General features: G+C 40.1%; 3 protein-coding genes across 4 annotated transcripts in view; 2 read left to right on the plus strand and 1 right to left on the minus strand.

Annotated features, from left to right (window-relative positions):
• Positions 1-581, minus strand: part of LOC118327165 (ubinuclein-1-like) — a gene marked incomplete in the record, with an annotated part of 1,233 nt that extends 652 nt beyond the window's left edge. Inside the window, 1 exon segment of the mRNA XM_035660432.1 lies at positions 323-581. Coding sequence (XP_035516325.1) covers positions 323-553 — 231 coding nt within the window.
• LOC118327159 (bifunctional apoptosis regulator-like) overlaps positions 1-16,325 on the plus strand; it is a 337,943-nt gene that overhangs the window by 142,331 nt on the left and 179,287 nt on the right. The window lies entirely within an intron of this gene.
• LOC118327157 (homeobox protein unc-4 homolog) overlaps positions 15,624-16,325 on the plus strand; it is a 5,380-nt gene continuing 4,678 nt past the window's right edge. Inside the window, exon 1 of the mRNA XM_035660420.1 lies at positions 15,624-16,126. Coding sequence (XP_035516313.1) covers positions 15,862-16,126 — 265 coding nt within the window. The 5' untranslated portion in view covers positions 15,624-15,861. The remainder of the gene's footprint in view (positions 16,127-16,325) is intronic.

The raw sequence follows: 16,325 nt of genomic DNA on the forward strand, positions 1-16,325 counted from the left end.
CTGATAGTTTAAATTTAATCACTTAGCATATTCAATAATAATAATAATAATAATAATAATGACAATCACAACTCTTCTTAAAACGTCCAATTCAAAAGTTTTGACATTGCAACATAATAAAAGGTGGAGAAAAGCAAGTGTCTTTAACAACTAGCTCTAACAAATGATTCAAAAAACACAACATATATAAATAAACATTAAAAACAGTTTCTATACTAACATAAAGACATGTGGGGTAACAGGATGCTCTTTGGTTTTGTGCAGCAACAGCAGAATATCAAGACTGAAGTTTCCTCTGCAGACTTTCAACATAAAATCCCACCTTGTTGTCAACGAGTTGACTGTAGCTGAACTCGGGAAAGCTTCGTTCATCAGGCTCAAATAATGTGAGCACCAGTCGGACCGAGCCTGGGTCAGCGGCTCGGTCCGGACGGGTCTCCTTCACCTGCTGCGGAACACCTGACGGAGGCCTCTGGGCCGCAGCCGGTTCGCCAGAGGATGCAGGTACATCGTAGGACAAAGTGGTCAACTGAACTCTCCGAGATTCAGCCATCACAACTCGGGGCCCTCAGTGGTTTGGTTTCAACACGAAGGGTTGGATTAGTTAAATAGGTGCAGGTGTGCTCCGTCCCTGCGCATGCGCTCAGCTGTGTCACACACAACACATTTAAATAGAGTTTTCGCTACTTAAATTCAATATTTACCTCTCCGTCTTTAACTTGATAATTACTCAAAAGTAAGAATATTTTAAAACTAAAAGAATAGTTTGTAGAAGAAAAGCAAGCTTAAAGTTAGCAAATGTATCACAGACTTTAAAGAAAGCAGCTGACCTGTCTAACAGTTACAAAATCACCTAAAATGCACTTTTAAACTTTCAAATAGGCCGTAATCCATCCAAAAAAAAGGTTATAAAAATTAAATTAAATTTTCTTGGTAGTAATGTTAACTGTTATATCAACTTCCTGGATCTCCGCTGGTTGCCTGGCAACTCCTCAGTGCCAAGAATTATAGTCCTTCCAGCTAACTAGTAGCTAGCTAACCCCTCTTAAAATGGTGAATTGTTGCTGTTTATATGAATTAAAATGATGAAATGAATAAGTGTTAAGAGATACAGACGTATCATAAAGCCATTTCCCAAAATGTTGAACTATTTCTTTGAACAGTTTCTTCTCTCAGCAGTGTAATTTTAATTTAAAGTGCAGATATAAAAAAGATATTCTAACGTATTTTATTATAGCATCTCCAAAACTTTAAAGCGCCCTCTCAAAAATGATTTGTCATAATCCCAAAACTTGATATTGTAACCCCAGAAATTGGGAGTCGTCGTGGGATGGGAGCACTGGGGACACTTGAATAAAATGTGTATCTTTAAATAAGTTAATTATGTAAACAGACTTCTGAGAATTCACCTTTTCACTTTGTTTTGGGCCCCATGGTAGCTGAGGGCCCCTACGCAGAAGCTTTTGCTTTATATGCCTCAAGCGCTGGGTCTACTTTTAAACATTTCATACATTTCTTTTTATATTTCAGATGGCAGAGTGTGTCACGTGCCACCCCAAATGCCTTTTTTACTGTTAAGAAGGGTAAAGCACTATCTGTCATAGTCCATCTATAGTGATGTTTCTGCTGCTCAGTAAAGGAAAACAAAGATACAGCTGTAGTGGGTTTCTGATAAAGCCAGAGGCTGCTGTCACCTGTTAGGATATACAGGCTGAGGAGATGCCAATGATCCTACACCCACCTGAATACATCAGAAACACACACTTTTGTACGCGTTTTAGAGCTTTGAATGGACAAAGCAATAGCAACAAACTATTAGTTACCCACAAGTCAAAGAGGTTAGGGTCCCCAAAAGCCCGGCTGGTTTAATGAATGACTGCATTAATCTTATGACCCTCTTGTAGAGGGGATTGGTAGTGGTTAGTTTGTGGATATTTGTGCATGATACAAGGAAGGTGCAAGAAGTTACACTGTAATTTTTGGTGGTGTAAGCCAGATTGAGTCAACAGATATCTAATTTTTATTGATGAAACAAAGCATGGGTATAGGCAACAATAATGCACAGCACACTACACCTTACACACCGTAATGTCATTGATCTGTTCCCTTCCTCCTCCAGCTGAAGCTCTGTGAAATAAAATGCTGTGATGGGTTTTGGGAAAAGGTATTTTGCTTCTGGTTCATAATTGGGAATTGTCGATGGTTGGATGTCCACGCTGTCCTGCACTGCTCCTCATCCACCACATGGGGGAGCTGGAGATCCACAAGGATGAGCAGAGCATAGTTCAAATGGGAGGGCTGATATATTTTAGGGGCAGTTTACCTTGAATTCATTCAGTTCATCTTTTACACATACACAGGCAGACATCATTTCAGACTATTTTAAGTCTTATTAGCAGGATGTGACCATCACTGATCCGATTTATTATAGATCTTTATTATAGATCTTCTTCAACATGGTGAAACTTGCTGGACATTTTCAGTCATGTTAATGTTATAAAATCCCTCTACAGACCTTAAACCGAACATTTGCTTAATTGAAAACTTGAAAACTTGAAAACTTTACTTTTGATGACATGTTGCTAAAATATTTGGTCAACTAGCATATAATAACAGACACAATTAAAACTTAATACATAACACCCTTTAATTCAAGGCCCACTTTCAATTCCAGCATCTTGCAGAGCGTCCATCATGTACTGTGTGTTTATTAAAGCGGAGACTGTACAAAAAAAACTACATTGGACAATCTAATTCGTGTGTAAACCCTGGTCTTTCTCATGCAGCCTGCACTCAGCCTGCAGAGAATTGACTTTGACAATTACAATAACGGGATAATTGCAATCTGTCACTATACATTCCGTGTTAGCATATCACAAAATAACCAATCCGAGCCATTCGCTCTACACACACATGTCCCTGATCTGCATAACACACACAGCACCCCGCTTTGTAATTATAAATGAATTTCACGGTGCGAGGCTTTTAATGCAAATAATATGGATCTTTTTTTTTCTCCTCTCTGACCAACATGACTGTGTGTGTGTCTGTGTGTGTGTGTGTGTGAGGGAGAGAGAGGAGGATCAGATTGCGGCCAACTTTGTTTGACTAGCCTCCCCCAAACGAAGTTAATGGGATGGAAGTTATTTGCCACCCTAGAGCGACGATGCGAGTCGAAACAGAACATTGATATTAAAAAAAAAAAAAAAAGGCGTCAATTAAATGGTGCTGGAGACAGGAAACTAAAATACACCCGAGCAGGACAAAGATAACAGATTGAGACTGCAGGGTAGCCGTAGGCTGTTGTGTGTGTGTGTGTGTGTCGTGGTCTGGTTGCTGACAGGGACCCCATCAGTGCAGGATCAGAGTGGGGAAATTGGAGGACAATGTTGGATGAGGGGTGTGGGGGATAATTTAAACCGATTGGGGAGGCGGTGTCCCAGAGGTGCATAATTCACTCATTCATTAACTAGACCAAACAAGAGCCAATATTAATTAACTCGTTCCTCATGCCGAGGCCGCCCCGAGAAGCGTGTGCTTTGTTGTCAATTGGCCACAACAGTTCTTGGAAGTGAAGGCTTTAAAAAAAAACCTCAGAGCTGACGGGCCACAGGGTGAATGAGTGCATCAAACCTTCAGTCTCTGTGTGCAGGAGTGCTTATGGTTTTAAAAATATTATATAATAATCATTGGTAGAAAGAGTTTTACTCAAGTGCTGCACTTTATTTTTGTACAATTTGGAGCAACTTTAATTGGGTATTCCCAGAAGAAGTAGTAGAAGAAGGAGAAGGATATGATACTCTGAAAGGGGCCAAGGTGCATCATACGTACTTTTATAATTTACTCAAGTACTGTGCTTCAAAGCAGTTTTTAAGATACTTTTGCTCAAGGTTGGTTTACCAACTGACAAAGGGGACAAATGGAACAACAGCTCCAGGTCCCCAGACCTCAAGGACCCCCCTAAAAGCCCCAGGTTCATTGTGTGGCAATTGCTTTTTTGGTAATCTCATTGCAGAGTTAATCCAAACAAAAGGGCTGTTGGTATGTTGGTGTTTCTTTATGGTACCAGAAGTTTAGGCCTGTGTCATCATCAGCTTCATGGCTCACCTGGTGTTTATTAGCTAATGTTTCCCGACACCTTTACCTGCTCCGAGTTTAAAATAAAACTTAAAACTGCATCTGGAGGAAGGAACTTCACTATTTCAGATGGTATTGTGCTTACATGGTGGCACATTTTCCTAAATTTAACAGGTTTATCAATGATTTACTATGTTTCAAAAGGCCACACAGCAAATGTCCCAAGATAGAAAAATACATGTCACCCAGATAGTGGGAGGACTGGGGGGGTTAATGCAGGCTGAGCCTGGTTAATCTGGCCTCACTTTACTCGTATTTACAGCTCTACATTTACATAACAGATTTAGTTACTTTGATATGATAGAAAGGATAGCTCCACCTTGCTGCTTAGATTAATAATAATAATAATAATAATAATAATAATAATAGTAATACAAAGTCATAAAATGAAAAATCCATTCATTGTCACCCAGTCTCAGAGCAATAAAACATAAAATAAAATAAAAAATAATAAACTATCACACCTTAAGGGACTCCTCCTTCCCCTCTCCTCCACTGGGGGGCGCTCCTCCACTGGTCCTCGCTCTGCTGTCAGGCCCTGCTAACTTTGATTAAGGTTTAAATTGGCTGAATTTAATGAACGTTGCCTAATTAGGCAGGATAACAGCTTTAATTGATAAGTAATTATCTGCCACAAATTGTTATTAATTCTCCAGCTCTGTCTTATAGTGTACCGACTCTCCCGTACTCCCCCCCTCTCTCCCCCGTCTCCCCTCCTCCCCTGCAACATTTTGTATTTATGTAAACAAGCAGTAGTAAACAATTAGACATATGTTGGGATGGGATATTCCGGAGGGTATCATCAGGCTGTGCTTGGTGGACTGGCAGTTTATCTGGAATTATTTCATTCACTGACTGATATCTTTGAGCATTAATTGCTTAAACTGTCCTGTCATTTTGGCTGTGTGCCATCGACTGCATGGTGTCATGACTAGTACAAAGAAGGCTGCAAGAAAAATGGCTCCAAAAGTGGTCGTTTGACTAATGGAGAGAACTGAACTTTAATTATAGAGTAAAAGAGAAAGTGCTTTGAGTGCTTTAATACCAGGATCATTTCGTTAATCTTTCCTCCAGTAATCTTGCAACCACAATATTCAAGTTATAGCTTCAGTGATTATCCTCAGTTGCATTATGTAATTGTAGTCTGTGTCTTCAATATGCTATATATTATACAATGTAATACATGTTAGGATGTTTAACTGAATGCACCTGACTGTATGGGAGTGAACCATGCAGCACGTGTGCATGCATGTATTTGAGTGTTTGTCAGTGGATGTAGAGGAAAATAACATTTTAATGAAAACCAATCAGTTCTTAAAGGAAATGTGAACAACTACATCAATCAATCTCTCAGTTGTCGTCATACAGCAGCACAATGTACACACTGTATTTTGCTGTTTATTTACTATACTTGCTTGGGAAACATTTACAGAGGCAGTATTACACATAAGCAGTTGATAATAGACTGTACAGGCTAACTTGTTGGCATAAGCATTTTGATCAGCTCAGTAGATTATGGACAAACTGTGATTAAACTGCTATGTGCAGTGTCTTAACTTATGAATTATGTGACATAATAAGGAGCATATAGAAATCTTAAAGATTTATTTACACATGTTTCAGGAATAATTAAGAATGAATCAACAAAGCACCTCTAAGAAAATCAAAAATAAATGGGATAGGGCAGCCTGCACATGGGCCTATACTGTACCTGAACTACTTGTGATCATCATACTGTATTGGGTGTTCAGGGCCTTTGTGTAATCCAAGTGCTGTATTAGGGCTTCCAAGTCCCTAATAGGCAATAGAAACAAGCGTATTTGCATTAGATTAAACATATTTAAATACCAAGTAAACTGAAAGGGTGTAAACTTAAATTATGAGGGTTAAGAGACACGAGGATCACAGTGAGTTAAAAAAACAACCAAGCTCACAAAAAAAACACACCTTTGTTTCAAACAGACCCTTCATTTCAGCGCACATGGGCCACTCTCACTGAGCTATTCATTAAAGTGATTTAAATGAGATGCGCGTGAACTTGCTTCCTAATTAAAACATCTTTCCTCGTTTACAGAGCGGCTTTAAGCTAAGCTCTTTGGGGGGGAGGCAGGGAGGGAGGAAGGGAGGGAGGTGACTTTCTCCTCCTTCCTTCTTCCACCGTTTCCCTCCCGGCAGATGGTTTTGTTGGGCTCCAGTAGCCAGCCAGTGGCCGAACAGGCTGATCCATTCTTCCTCTGTGCCCATCAGATCTGAGCATTTGTTTTAGCCCCCTCCCCACACACACACACACACACACACACTTGCACTCACGTACGCGCACGCCCCAGATGATCAAGAGATGAGAAGCAAAGTATTGATTGCGCTGCTAAATTGTATATGCAAATACTTGGAGCCAGTGCGTGAAAAATTGGCGTCACCATTTCTCAAATTATATCATTACTATATTTTGAAAATGTTAATTTGCATAGCGGATTTCCCTGTGGGGTAGGGGGGTTAATTAGGTCTATTTCCGTGCGGCTTGTGCCAAGACAGCCAAGGAAAAAAGAAGGGGGGAGGGTGGGAGGGAGTTGGGCAGAAGAAGGAGGGAGAGAGAGAAGGGGGAGATCCGACTCGCTGATAACAATTAAAATGGCATTTTGGACTCTTTCAAGCATTGAAAATTTTTGGCATATTAAGCACGTTTTAGGAAAAGGTGATAAGTCACTTTTAATTGAAAAGGAATTATTGCTCCAGAGGAAGTTTGGCTTTTGTTACACTCATTCTAAATATATATAGACTTTGACAGGCTTTAAAGGTTTAATCTATCAAACAAGAGGTGAATTAAAGAAAAAGAACTTTAAATCAATCACGATTTGCATTTCCTCCCAGTATTCTGTCAGAGGCACAATTACGATGATAATTAGATGGAGGAAAAGTTTCTAATTACGTGGAGAGAAGGAGCTGAAACTCAATCGTCTGGAAATGGGTTCTTTCCTTTTCTAAATTATCAAAGCTTCCATTGTGTGTCAGGAAAAAAAAGATTTGTGGAAAAAAGAAACACAAAACATCAATACATTAAATCCCTTTACTTTTAATTGGAATGGCATCCTTTTCCTGGGTTTTAGGCTGCACAAAGCGCAGGATCAAAAAAGAAAAAACTCCCTCCCAACAATTAATTTAGATTAGACTCTTAATTATCAACCAATCGCCTAAATAATGACTGACTTCATTTCAGATAGTTAAAAATTAACTTGTAGGCAGTAATTGAGTAATTAACTCTCTACTGCTTCACCTTAGTTTGCTAATTAAAAAATAAATGTGACTTGATTCCTCCTCTCAAGAGACATTTTGAGAGTTTTGTGGCTTAAAATAGATTCCTAGTCTTCTGTGGAGTAACCTACATGGTCAGACTTTTATTTTTTGTCTCTGAGCCATGTTTGTAAAAAAAGGGGTGGCGGGGAAGGTGAGGTTACTTGGACATGGGGGAGTTTCGGCTTGGTCTTTCCATGTTCTTATAGCAAAGTGAATGTAAATGAGGGACCTACATTTGATTATGGAGGACATGCATTGCTATAGAAGAAGTAACCTCAGGTGACTGTTTTACTAATGATTGCACCTGAAATAAAGTCTGAAGTGATCCTAAAAATAAATATTATAACTAAATAAATTCTAACCTAAACCTTAAAGTCCCCCACCACTCAAAAATATGTCTTTCTTCATGTTCCTACAGTTGGATGTTTGAGCTTCACTGTGCAGAGCGATGCATGTGCAGAGTTTGACACTAGAAGGATGTTTTGACACTAGAAGGAAGTTTTTCTGTGCTCACTGAAAATCTGATTTTAGGGGACGGAGCCTACAAGCATGATTTGTGACATAACAAATAGTTTAGAAGTTAATCCTGGTCCAATATGCAACTTATACAAGTGATGTAGAATCTTGAAGCCACCAGCGCACAAACACTGAGAATGGAGTTTTTTTTTTTAAAACAAACAAAAAACACATCAGACACACATTATTATTCCAAGCAGACTATTTTTATGTCTTGATAGATGTCTGGAGGCGATCTTTAAATACTCGCCTTAAATTAACCTTGGTTAGAAACTGGATGAATAGCATGAGTTTTGTTTTATTTTGGGAGCTTATTTGCTAATGGGCAGTCACAAGCGTAGCTTTGATTCTTTAGACATATAGATATCTGTATATGGAGTCTGGCAGTAGTTTATGAATACGAGGAAAGTGTTGTTGTGACTGGAGTGTTTCTGGACTGGCAGGAAAAATGACCATGAGTAAAATGATGAGTAAAAGACCAGAACTCTCCCTCAGTACCCAAGGTTAAGGTGCTTTTGAGCAAAGATTAAAACCCCTAACTCCCCCTGTGGATCTGCTCAGCGGCCCACGCTGGAAACTGTAGTTGTAGTGCACAGGCCCTAAGTGCTAACTGTCTTACCTATGGCTAACTGTGTGTCCATGGCCGACCCTGATGTGGGACACCACTATGGATAAACTAACGGGAGGAGTAAGAGTCTACAGCCATGCAAGCTGGCCTTTAGGGCTGTACTTAAGAACAGCCATGCCTTGACCTAAATGCTAACACTTCACCAAAGTTATTGTAATTCATGCTAGAGAAAAAGTCAAGGGATCCCCAAAGTCATTACGATATATCATCTGCATACCATGAATGTCTGTAGGAAATTTCCTGGCAATCAATCCATCCCCAGTAGTTGTTGAGATATTTCAATCTGAACCAAAGAGGTGGACAACAGTCTGACCAGTTAACATAAAGGCAAGATAAATCAGTTTGTTTGCTCAGTATGCCACCTGATCATCTCTTAGCCTCCCCCAGGATCTCTAGAGCCCCACAACTTTCTGTCTCCAGCCTCAGCTTACTGTACATACACGGTGGCTATTAGTTAGTAATTGACAGAATGAAGGATCTAGCTCATGCTGTAGCCTAGCTGTTTGCTGATACAATGGTAGTTTGTGAATAAGCAATGCAATGTGACATAAGTCCAGGTTACTCTTTTAGTTTGTTTGAACTTACCCCGAGATACCTACAGTACTCTGCCAAATATAGTGAGGTTAGGGGCTAAAATCAGGCACTTCTGAAAGGCGTGTGTAAGTTAAAGTGCCAGTTTTCAGATCAGTACTCCCTTCACAGTGGATGAAGTCAAGGAAAAATAACCAAATAAGGACTAATTCAAATCTAAAAATGGTCGGGGAAGTGAGAGGACAATTAGACTGTGGCAATTGGGGTTGTTGTTAAACCATTTTTGCTTGTGCTAGAAATAAATGTTTCTTTTTCGAGTCATCAAAAGAGCAATATTTGTTGTTTTTACACATATGGTCACAGGTGACTGCAATCTCTGGATGGAGCTTCTGGTCAAATGAGGAAAAAATGGACTTCACATCAGCTAAATCCAATCCTGTCCCCTTCCAAACCCCGCTTATCAAAATCTAACAAGAACAAAGTGCAGCTTTTCAAACATTTCACTCATGTCTACTGTTTTTGTGCTAAGCTACTGGAGCGCCCCCTTCAGGTTGTTTTTTAATCATGGACATATTGTATATTTTATCCCTGTTAATTATAGATATCTTATACAATGAGACACACAATAGATATAAGGGGGTACTGAGGCAGGATCAGCTAGATGTTCTATATTATTATGTTTTCTACAGTAACAACATGAACATTGGTTTAATAATAGATCCTTGCTCAGAAAAGTGAACAGGTCTTTATCTGGGGGTTCACTGCAAGTCCACACTGCTTTCGACATCTATTTTTACCAAATTAAAAATATTTGTACATGCCAAGAGTGGCTACCTCAGATCATAAAATGACAACAGCAATTGAGACCAATGTTTTGTCTTGTTTTTTCATCCTTTTTCCCTTAAGTGTGGGATTGGTTGTGTTTCTTGCACAGAGAAATGAGAAAGGGGAGGAAGGCTGGAGGCAAGACAAGCCAGACCCCGGCCTGTATGTGAGTCGCCCATCTTATTATCAAATTAATTAAAGCTAGCATCTGACAATGTCACTCGTGCCCAGCCAAAAAGGAGGAGGAAGGAAGAAAAGCGAATTTAAATGCTGCAGTCTCTTAGGACCTCATGTCAAGGGCTGCTTTTCATCGAACACTGCATGTGTTTGGCTCGCTCAGCCACTGGGAAAGTGGAGAGGAGGAGGGGGGGCCTTTAAAAAAAAAGAGCTTTTATAAGCAAATGACATGAAGGCGTTGGGTTTTGATGTTCAAAAATGGCAGCAGTAAAATAAATACACATCAGAAAGAGCAGCAAAGAAATAAAAAGGGGATAGAGAGAGCAGAAGAGAGGGATAGAGAGGGGGGGGCATCAAAAGTGCCTCTCAAGCCGTTCAAAGTTGCACTAAGATTGGGGAAAGGGGGTTTATAACAGCCTGACGACCAGCCAACATTAAAGAGTCCATTTAAAAACTAGACATTGAAATGCAGAAAGCCTGCTCGTGTGTGGACTCGGGGTCAAGTAACTGAGGGATTATATGGTTCTTCATAATAATATTAATTAAACAATTTACATGCTAATAAGGTAACAATTATCGGAGCTTCTGGTGAAAGATTCAGGTTATTACAACACGCCAATCCCAGGGCTACGGGTCACAGGCAGAACAGCAGAGAGAAATCTCAACTCAAATTAACATTCTGTCAGCTCCAGAAATTGGATAAATAAAGTCGAATTAATTCACAGTAATGGAAGAGGGAGGGGGAGGCACTTATTCAACCAGCTCTGATTACCATTCAGTATTCACCAGCACGCGGGTGGCTTTCTGTCAAGAAATTTAACACAAAATGAAGCAGTCACCGCCTCGGGCAAGATTTGGCCCCTGCGACACCGTTTACAATTTATATGTATAATCTTTCCCTCTCTCTCTCCCTCCCTCCATCACTTCCCCAAAGATGTCCACCTGGACACCACCCAGTTGCTCCTAGCCTCTGCCGTGATTGTAAATTTCAAAACCTTTCATTTTCCACTTCTGCACTTCAATTCGAGCACCATTTCCCCCACATTAGACAAAACCCTTAACTTTATAGGATGACTTGAAAATTTAATTGCGATTATCTTCTCTCTTTTTTTTATCTCCACCCGACAGACACGTTACATGTTGTATTCAGTTTTGCTAACAATGTCTTTGTTTTAAATTTATTTTCTGGAGGAGAAACAACTAAACAAATTTTACTTTATGGCGTTATTAATTATTCTGTTCTGTTTTTAGCCATGCCAGCAGCACAGCACTATGGCAGGAGTCAGGGGTCAGCAACCTTTACTATCAAAGGAGCCTTTTTTTTATCTGCCTGGAGCCACAAAACATATTTAAGCCTTATAATGCTAATTTCTCGCCACACATCAAGCATACCAATAAGCCAGCAGTGTTGGTGGTGAAATGAATCTGTCCACCCACTTTTAAATTCACTATTTTGGATTTGGAATAGCTAGCCTAGCTAGGCAGAATCAAGACTAGTAGTCACTATTGATGAATCGGCAAAATGTAACGTAAAAGGTGCCAGGTCAGGATATAACACATTTTAATTGATGAAATGTTAAAATATTATAATATATAAATCAGTGTGTAATTGCTACACATTTTGATAATGTAAGTATCTTTTTAGGCCTACAACCATGCTAAATGAAAATGTTAAAAAAATAACCGTTATTAATTTCCATATGATGTTTTTGTCAAAGCCACTGGAGAGGGGCTAAAGAGCAAGGTCAGCTGGTACTTTGGTCCAGACTGAATTATCAACATCTACCTGATGATGACTCCATGGCACAACATTACATTATACAGACATGCATGGTTGATAGATTCTAATAGCTTGGCGATCACCTGCTTTTCCTTTAGTGACACCATGAGGTTGACATTTGAGTCAAATGTCTTGACAACTATTGGATGGATTGCCATGAAATTGATGTCCCCCACAGGATGATCCCCTACCTTTTCATCTAGCACCATCATCTGAACTAAAGGGAAGGGTGTTATGGGTAAACAAGCCACAAACCACCACAGAAAATGTATCTGAGCAAGCCCGCAGCCTGGAGGAGTATAATTCAAGCTTTAATTTTGTTGTTAGGTTTAAGACAGTAGACATTTAATTTAAAGATGTATGAATACTAATGACATGTTTGTTTGCTACTTTTAAAGGGAGGATTTAGTGGCATCTAGTGGTGTAGTTGCAGATTACAGACCCCTTGGCTCACCCACCAGTTCCAAGCATATGGTGAAACTATGGTGGCTGCGAAACTCAAGAAAAAATGTCTTTATTAACTTTATTAACACGAGCGCACACTAATTTGAGAGGAGATCTAAGTAAAAGTAAAAAAAATATTACCACTGATATTGTTGTTACAAACCCTATTAGAAGAACCTGTACAGTAATTCAGTTGACTTTAAAGTATCTTTGATGAAATGGCCTTCACAAGATAGAAATACACACAATCCGAACACTTTGACCCAACAACCCAAATTATTCAAAGCAGTCTTTAAGTTATCTTCAAATTGGACCTGTTGGCTCTTACAGGCCCTTCAGGATTTTTGCTGTTGTTTGTTGGGATTGTTGCGGCCTAAAATGCCTGACTTGCAGCTTTTCTAAACTATTGCGATGCACGTTGCAGTGTCTTTAGACATTTTATGGAATGAAATTGCAGGAAAAAGCGAACTTTGCGTTGTATTTTTTGTGTAATTCATTAAAAATCAAAAGTCAACTTGTGCCAGTGAGAATAAAATGGCACTGTTTGGAGGGTAAATGTGAAACGACAGGTCTGCATCTTAACAGCTAAAGACAAGAAAGTGAAATTGGTGACAAATAGTTCAACATTTTGTGCAGGAAACTACAATGATTGCTCAAATTGGCAGAAAAGTTGCAGTGATTGGATAAAGGGTCACAAAAGGAGACTTCATGGAGATTGGTTGAATTTGTTTTAATTGCTGTGATCGCAACATTGCAACTTCCTGGAAAGACTGCTCTTAGGTGTAATTTTGTACCCATTCTCAGAGATTATCATGTACAATACTTTTTATTAGAGTGTCTATTTTAAGAGTCATATGTCCAAAAAAAGTCAGATTTCATGCTTGTTCTGCTTGGTGTACTGACCAACGAGCTGCACACAATGATTGGCTGCAACGTTTCTTAAACTGTACAAAGTGGAGCAATAAGAGTGGTAGACTTAATACCACCAGGGTTCAGTAACTCCTTGTGTTTTTCTATCACTATTAATAGCCACTGAGACCTTTTAAGGCTTTGTGTCCATTGTGTGGCTGATTTTATTCAAAGGAGATCATCATTCAAAGAAAAGGCACAACACTTAGAGGAGCACAAACCCGAGTTCAAATATCATTAACCTCAAGTGCCACTAATGTAGGAGAAAACTGAGAAAAGGCTCGGCTAACCACATAGCATCCATAAGCTACATAAGATACACAACAGAAAGGTTTTAGTTGGACCTGTTTCTGTAATATTTGTCTTACACATCCATGTTTGACAGAGTATGATCAATAGCATTAGTGAGCCCACTTCTAGAAATAAGAAATAAGAAGTTTTCTTGTAAATATGTGTAATCCTAAACTGTTTGTGTTGTAAAGCTGTAACTGTATGTTTATTTTATGCATTAATTTAAAAGACTGTTTAGATATGTGTAGAATTAATCAGTTTTTCCATGTACTGTGTGAATAAGTACATCATTTATACATCAATATATAATATTTCAGTATAATATAAATCATGGCAGAAGTACAGAAAATTAAAGGCAGTCATTGTGTATTTTTTCCCTCCTAGAGATCAAACACTGCTGCGAGTATTGCACATGCAGGCTGTACGCCTTAAGATTTCACATTTTTGGGTCTTCACAACAATTAAGTCTACTTAATTAAGTTGTTGTTTTTTTACTTGTTGATCTTTTATTTGTTCCATAATTTCTCAGAAAAGAACTACCTGATTGGATGTAAACATCGGAGTGTAGGCTCAATCACTTTGGTATCATAAGCACAGTACAATATTTGTTCATCAGCATTAATACATTTATATATTGTTCATATTTTAAGTTTATTTCCATTGCTCTCTTCTTCTCATCTGTTGGTGGAAGGAGAGGAACATTTTGCTGAAATTCTCTCAGTTTGTTTTGGGGTCTCTGTTATTTAATAACTAAGAGTTTTAGTTCCTTACCTTATAGAAACAGTAGATGACAGCAGATGACAAAACAATTTCACCTCAAGATCAATACTGTTGTTGATGAGCTTTCTATCATATGGCATGGTCTTCAGCAGGTGGAGGTAGAGCTCCAGTTGTCATGTGATATGAATGAAAGCTCAAGAACAGCTACTAAATGGACCTTAAGGTGAGACTGAACATCCCGTGGTACATTTAATAGCTTATAATTACATATTTTACAAGTTGTTGTGTTTATTGTCCTTTTTTTCTTGCCTCTTATTAGACTAATTAAACTTGAAAAGCATTTCAAGACCTCAGATTGCTCAAGTTTATTTTAATTTTTTTCTAAATAACCTTGTTTGTGTAAACCAGGGAAACATGCAGTAGTTGCAAAGGATCCCTGACCAAATAATAGACTCAAGAGTAAAAAGCCTCGTGGTTAAACTCCCCCAATCCAATATTATCCTGTAACGCACAGTTTCAGGCTGAATGGCGCCCGCGTGTACGAGTATTGAATTGTTGGAAACGTCACATCATGTACAACCCACTGTGGTCGTCATTTACAACTAAACATCAGTGTAAGCTGTTCAGGTGAAAAATCGAGATAATGATGCGGAGTTTGGCTTTGGGAGGACGGCTCACACATTGGATATGGTGTGTGTGTGTGCGTGTGTGTGTGTGTGTGCGCGGGGTGCCCGGGAGATGGAGAGAGGCTTGTAGTTTAAAATGCGTTGTGACAGCTCAGGAAAAGGAGGGGGGGATGATAAAGGCGCTGTTATTGGATCAATCTGGCCCTGAATGCCCCTGTAAAACACTTACACGCACATGATGCGGGAGCGAGCGCGCACGCACGCACGGACGCACGAGTGAGAAGACAGGAGACGAGACGCGGAGAAAAAGGGGGAAAAAAAGAGTGATTGTTTCTTAAAGTTAGAAGAAAACGTGTTTTCTCATAAGAAAAATACAAAGCCTAAAACATTTTATATTTTCTGAGAATTTAATGGAGTCGGCCAATCAATCACCTGGCTGTTTCCACGCGCCGGCTTAGCCTCGTCCTCATTGTTTTGACAGGGCTGAATTAAAGGAGCGCGCCAGGTGTAATTAGCGATCGATCCGGAAAGAAAGGAAGAAAAAAAAAAACGGTCCTCTATTTTCTCTTTTATTATTATTTTTTTTCTTCCTTCCTCGTGCTCTGCCTTCCGTTACTCCATTAACCGCGTCTCTGACGTCACAGGGCGATTAACGTTTCTTATTGGTCCCGCGAGCAGATGGAGGAGTCCTAATGAGCTGGCTCGCGGAGAGAAAGAGCAGGGTTGACATCTCGGCTGGACCGTGAACGTGAAATACCTCGTATAGCCCCGGTCTCCGCCGCCGCACTACAGACCGTACCGTGGCCGCGGGATACGGCCGTCTGCCTGGGTTCCCTTCTCTCCCCCCTCCGCCTTCACCTCCTCTTCCTCCTCGCAGCTCCTTCCTCCTCTCCCTGACTTTTTTTGGGCTTTTTTTTTGACTGCATGTTCAGCCACACTGCCTCCGTCTGCATCTTCACTTCGGCCCCGCCGCAGCCCGGGCGAGCATGGACAGTCGGGTACTCGAGCATCCTCACGCCCAGTTCGGAGGCTCCTTGGGCGGGCTGGTGGGCTTCCCGTACACGCTCGGTCCCCATCACCACCACCACCACCATCACCAGCACGTCTACGAGCTCGCCAGCGGGCACCAGCTGCAGTCCGCGGCCGCCGTCCCCTTCTCTATAGACGGATTACTTAACGGCTCCTGCTCGGCCTCGGTGGTCGGCTCCAACGCGCTGCTCTCGTCCGACAGCCAGCAGTTCAAACTCTCAGGTAGGCCTGGCTCTTTTTGTGTGTAAGGTCCCATGAATACACCTGTGTGGAAACAATGCATGCTAACGGGACGTGGAAGAAATGTAAGCGGCTTCTTTTATGGGCAAATAAGGCCATTTTTAGTGGACTTTGAGGTTAAATTGAACATTTTTTTTACCTTTGAGGACAGATTTTAGTCATTTTAAGGCAATCTGCAGAG

Source organism: Morone saxatilis, unplaced genomic scaffold, assembly GCF_004916995.1.
Source record: "Morone saxatilis isolate NCDOM2014 unplaced genomic scaffold, NCSU_SB_2.0 Contig17, whole genome shotgun sequence".
NCBI classification, from domain to species: Eukaryota; Metazoa; Chordata; class Actinopteri; family Moronidae; genus Morone; species Morone saxatilis.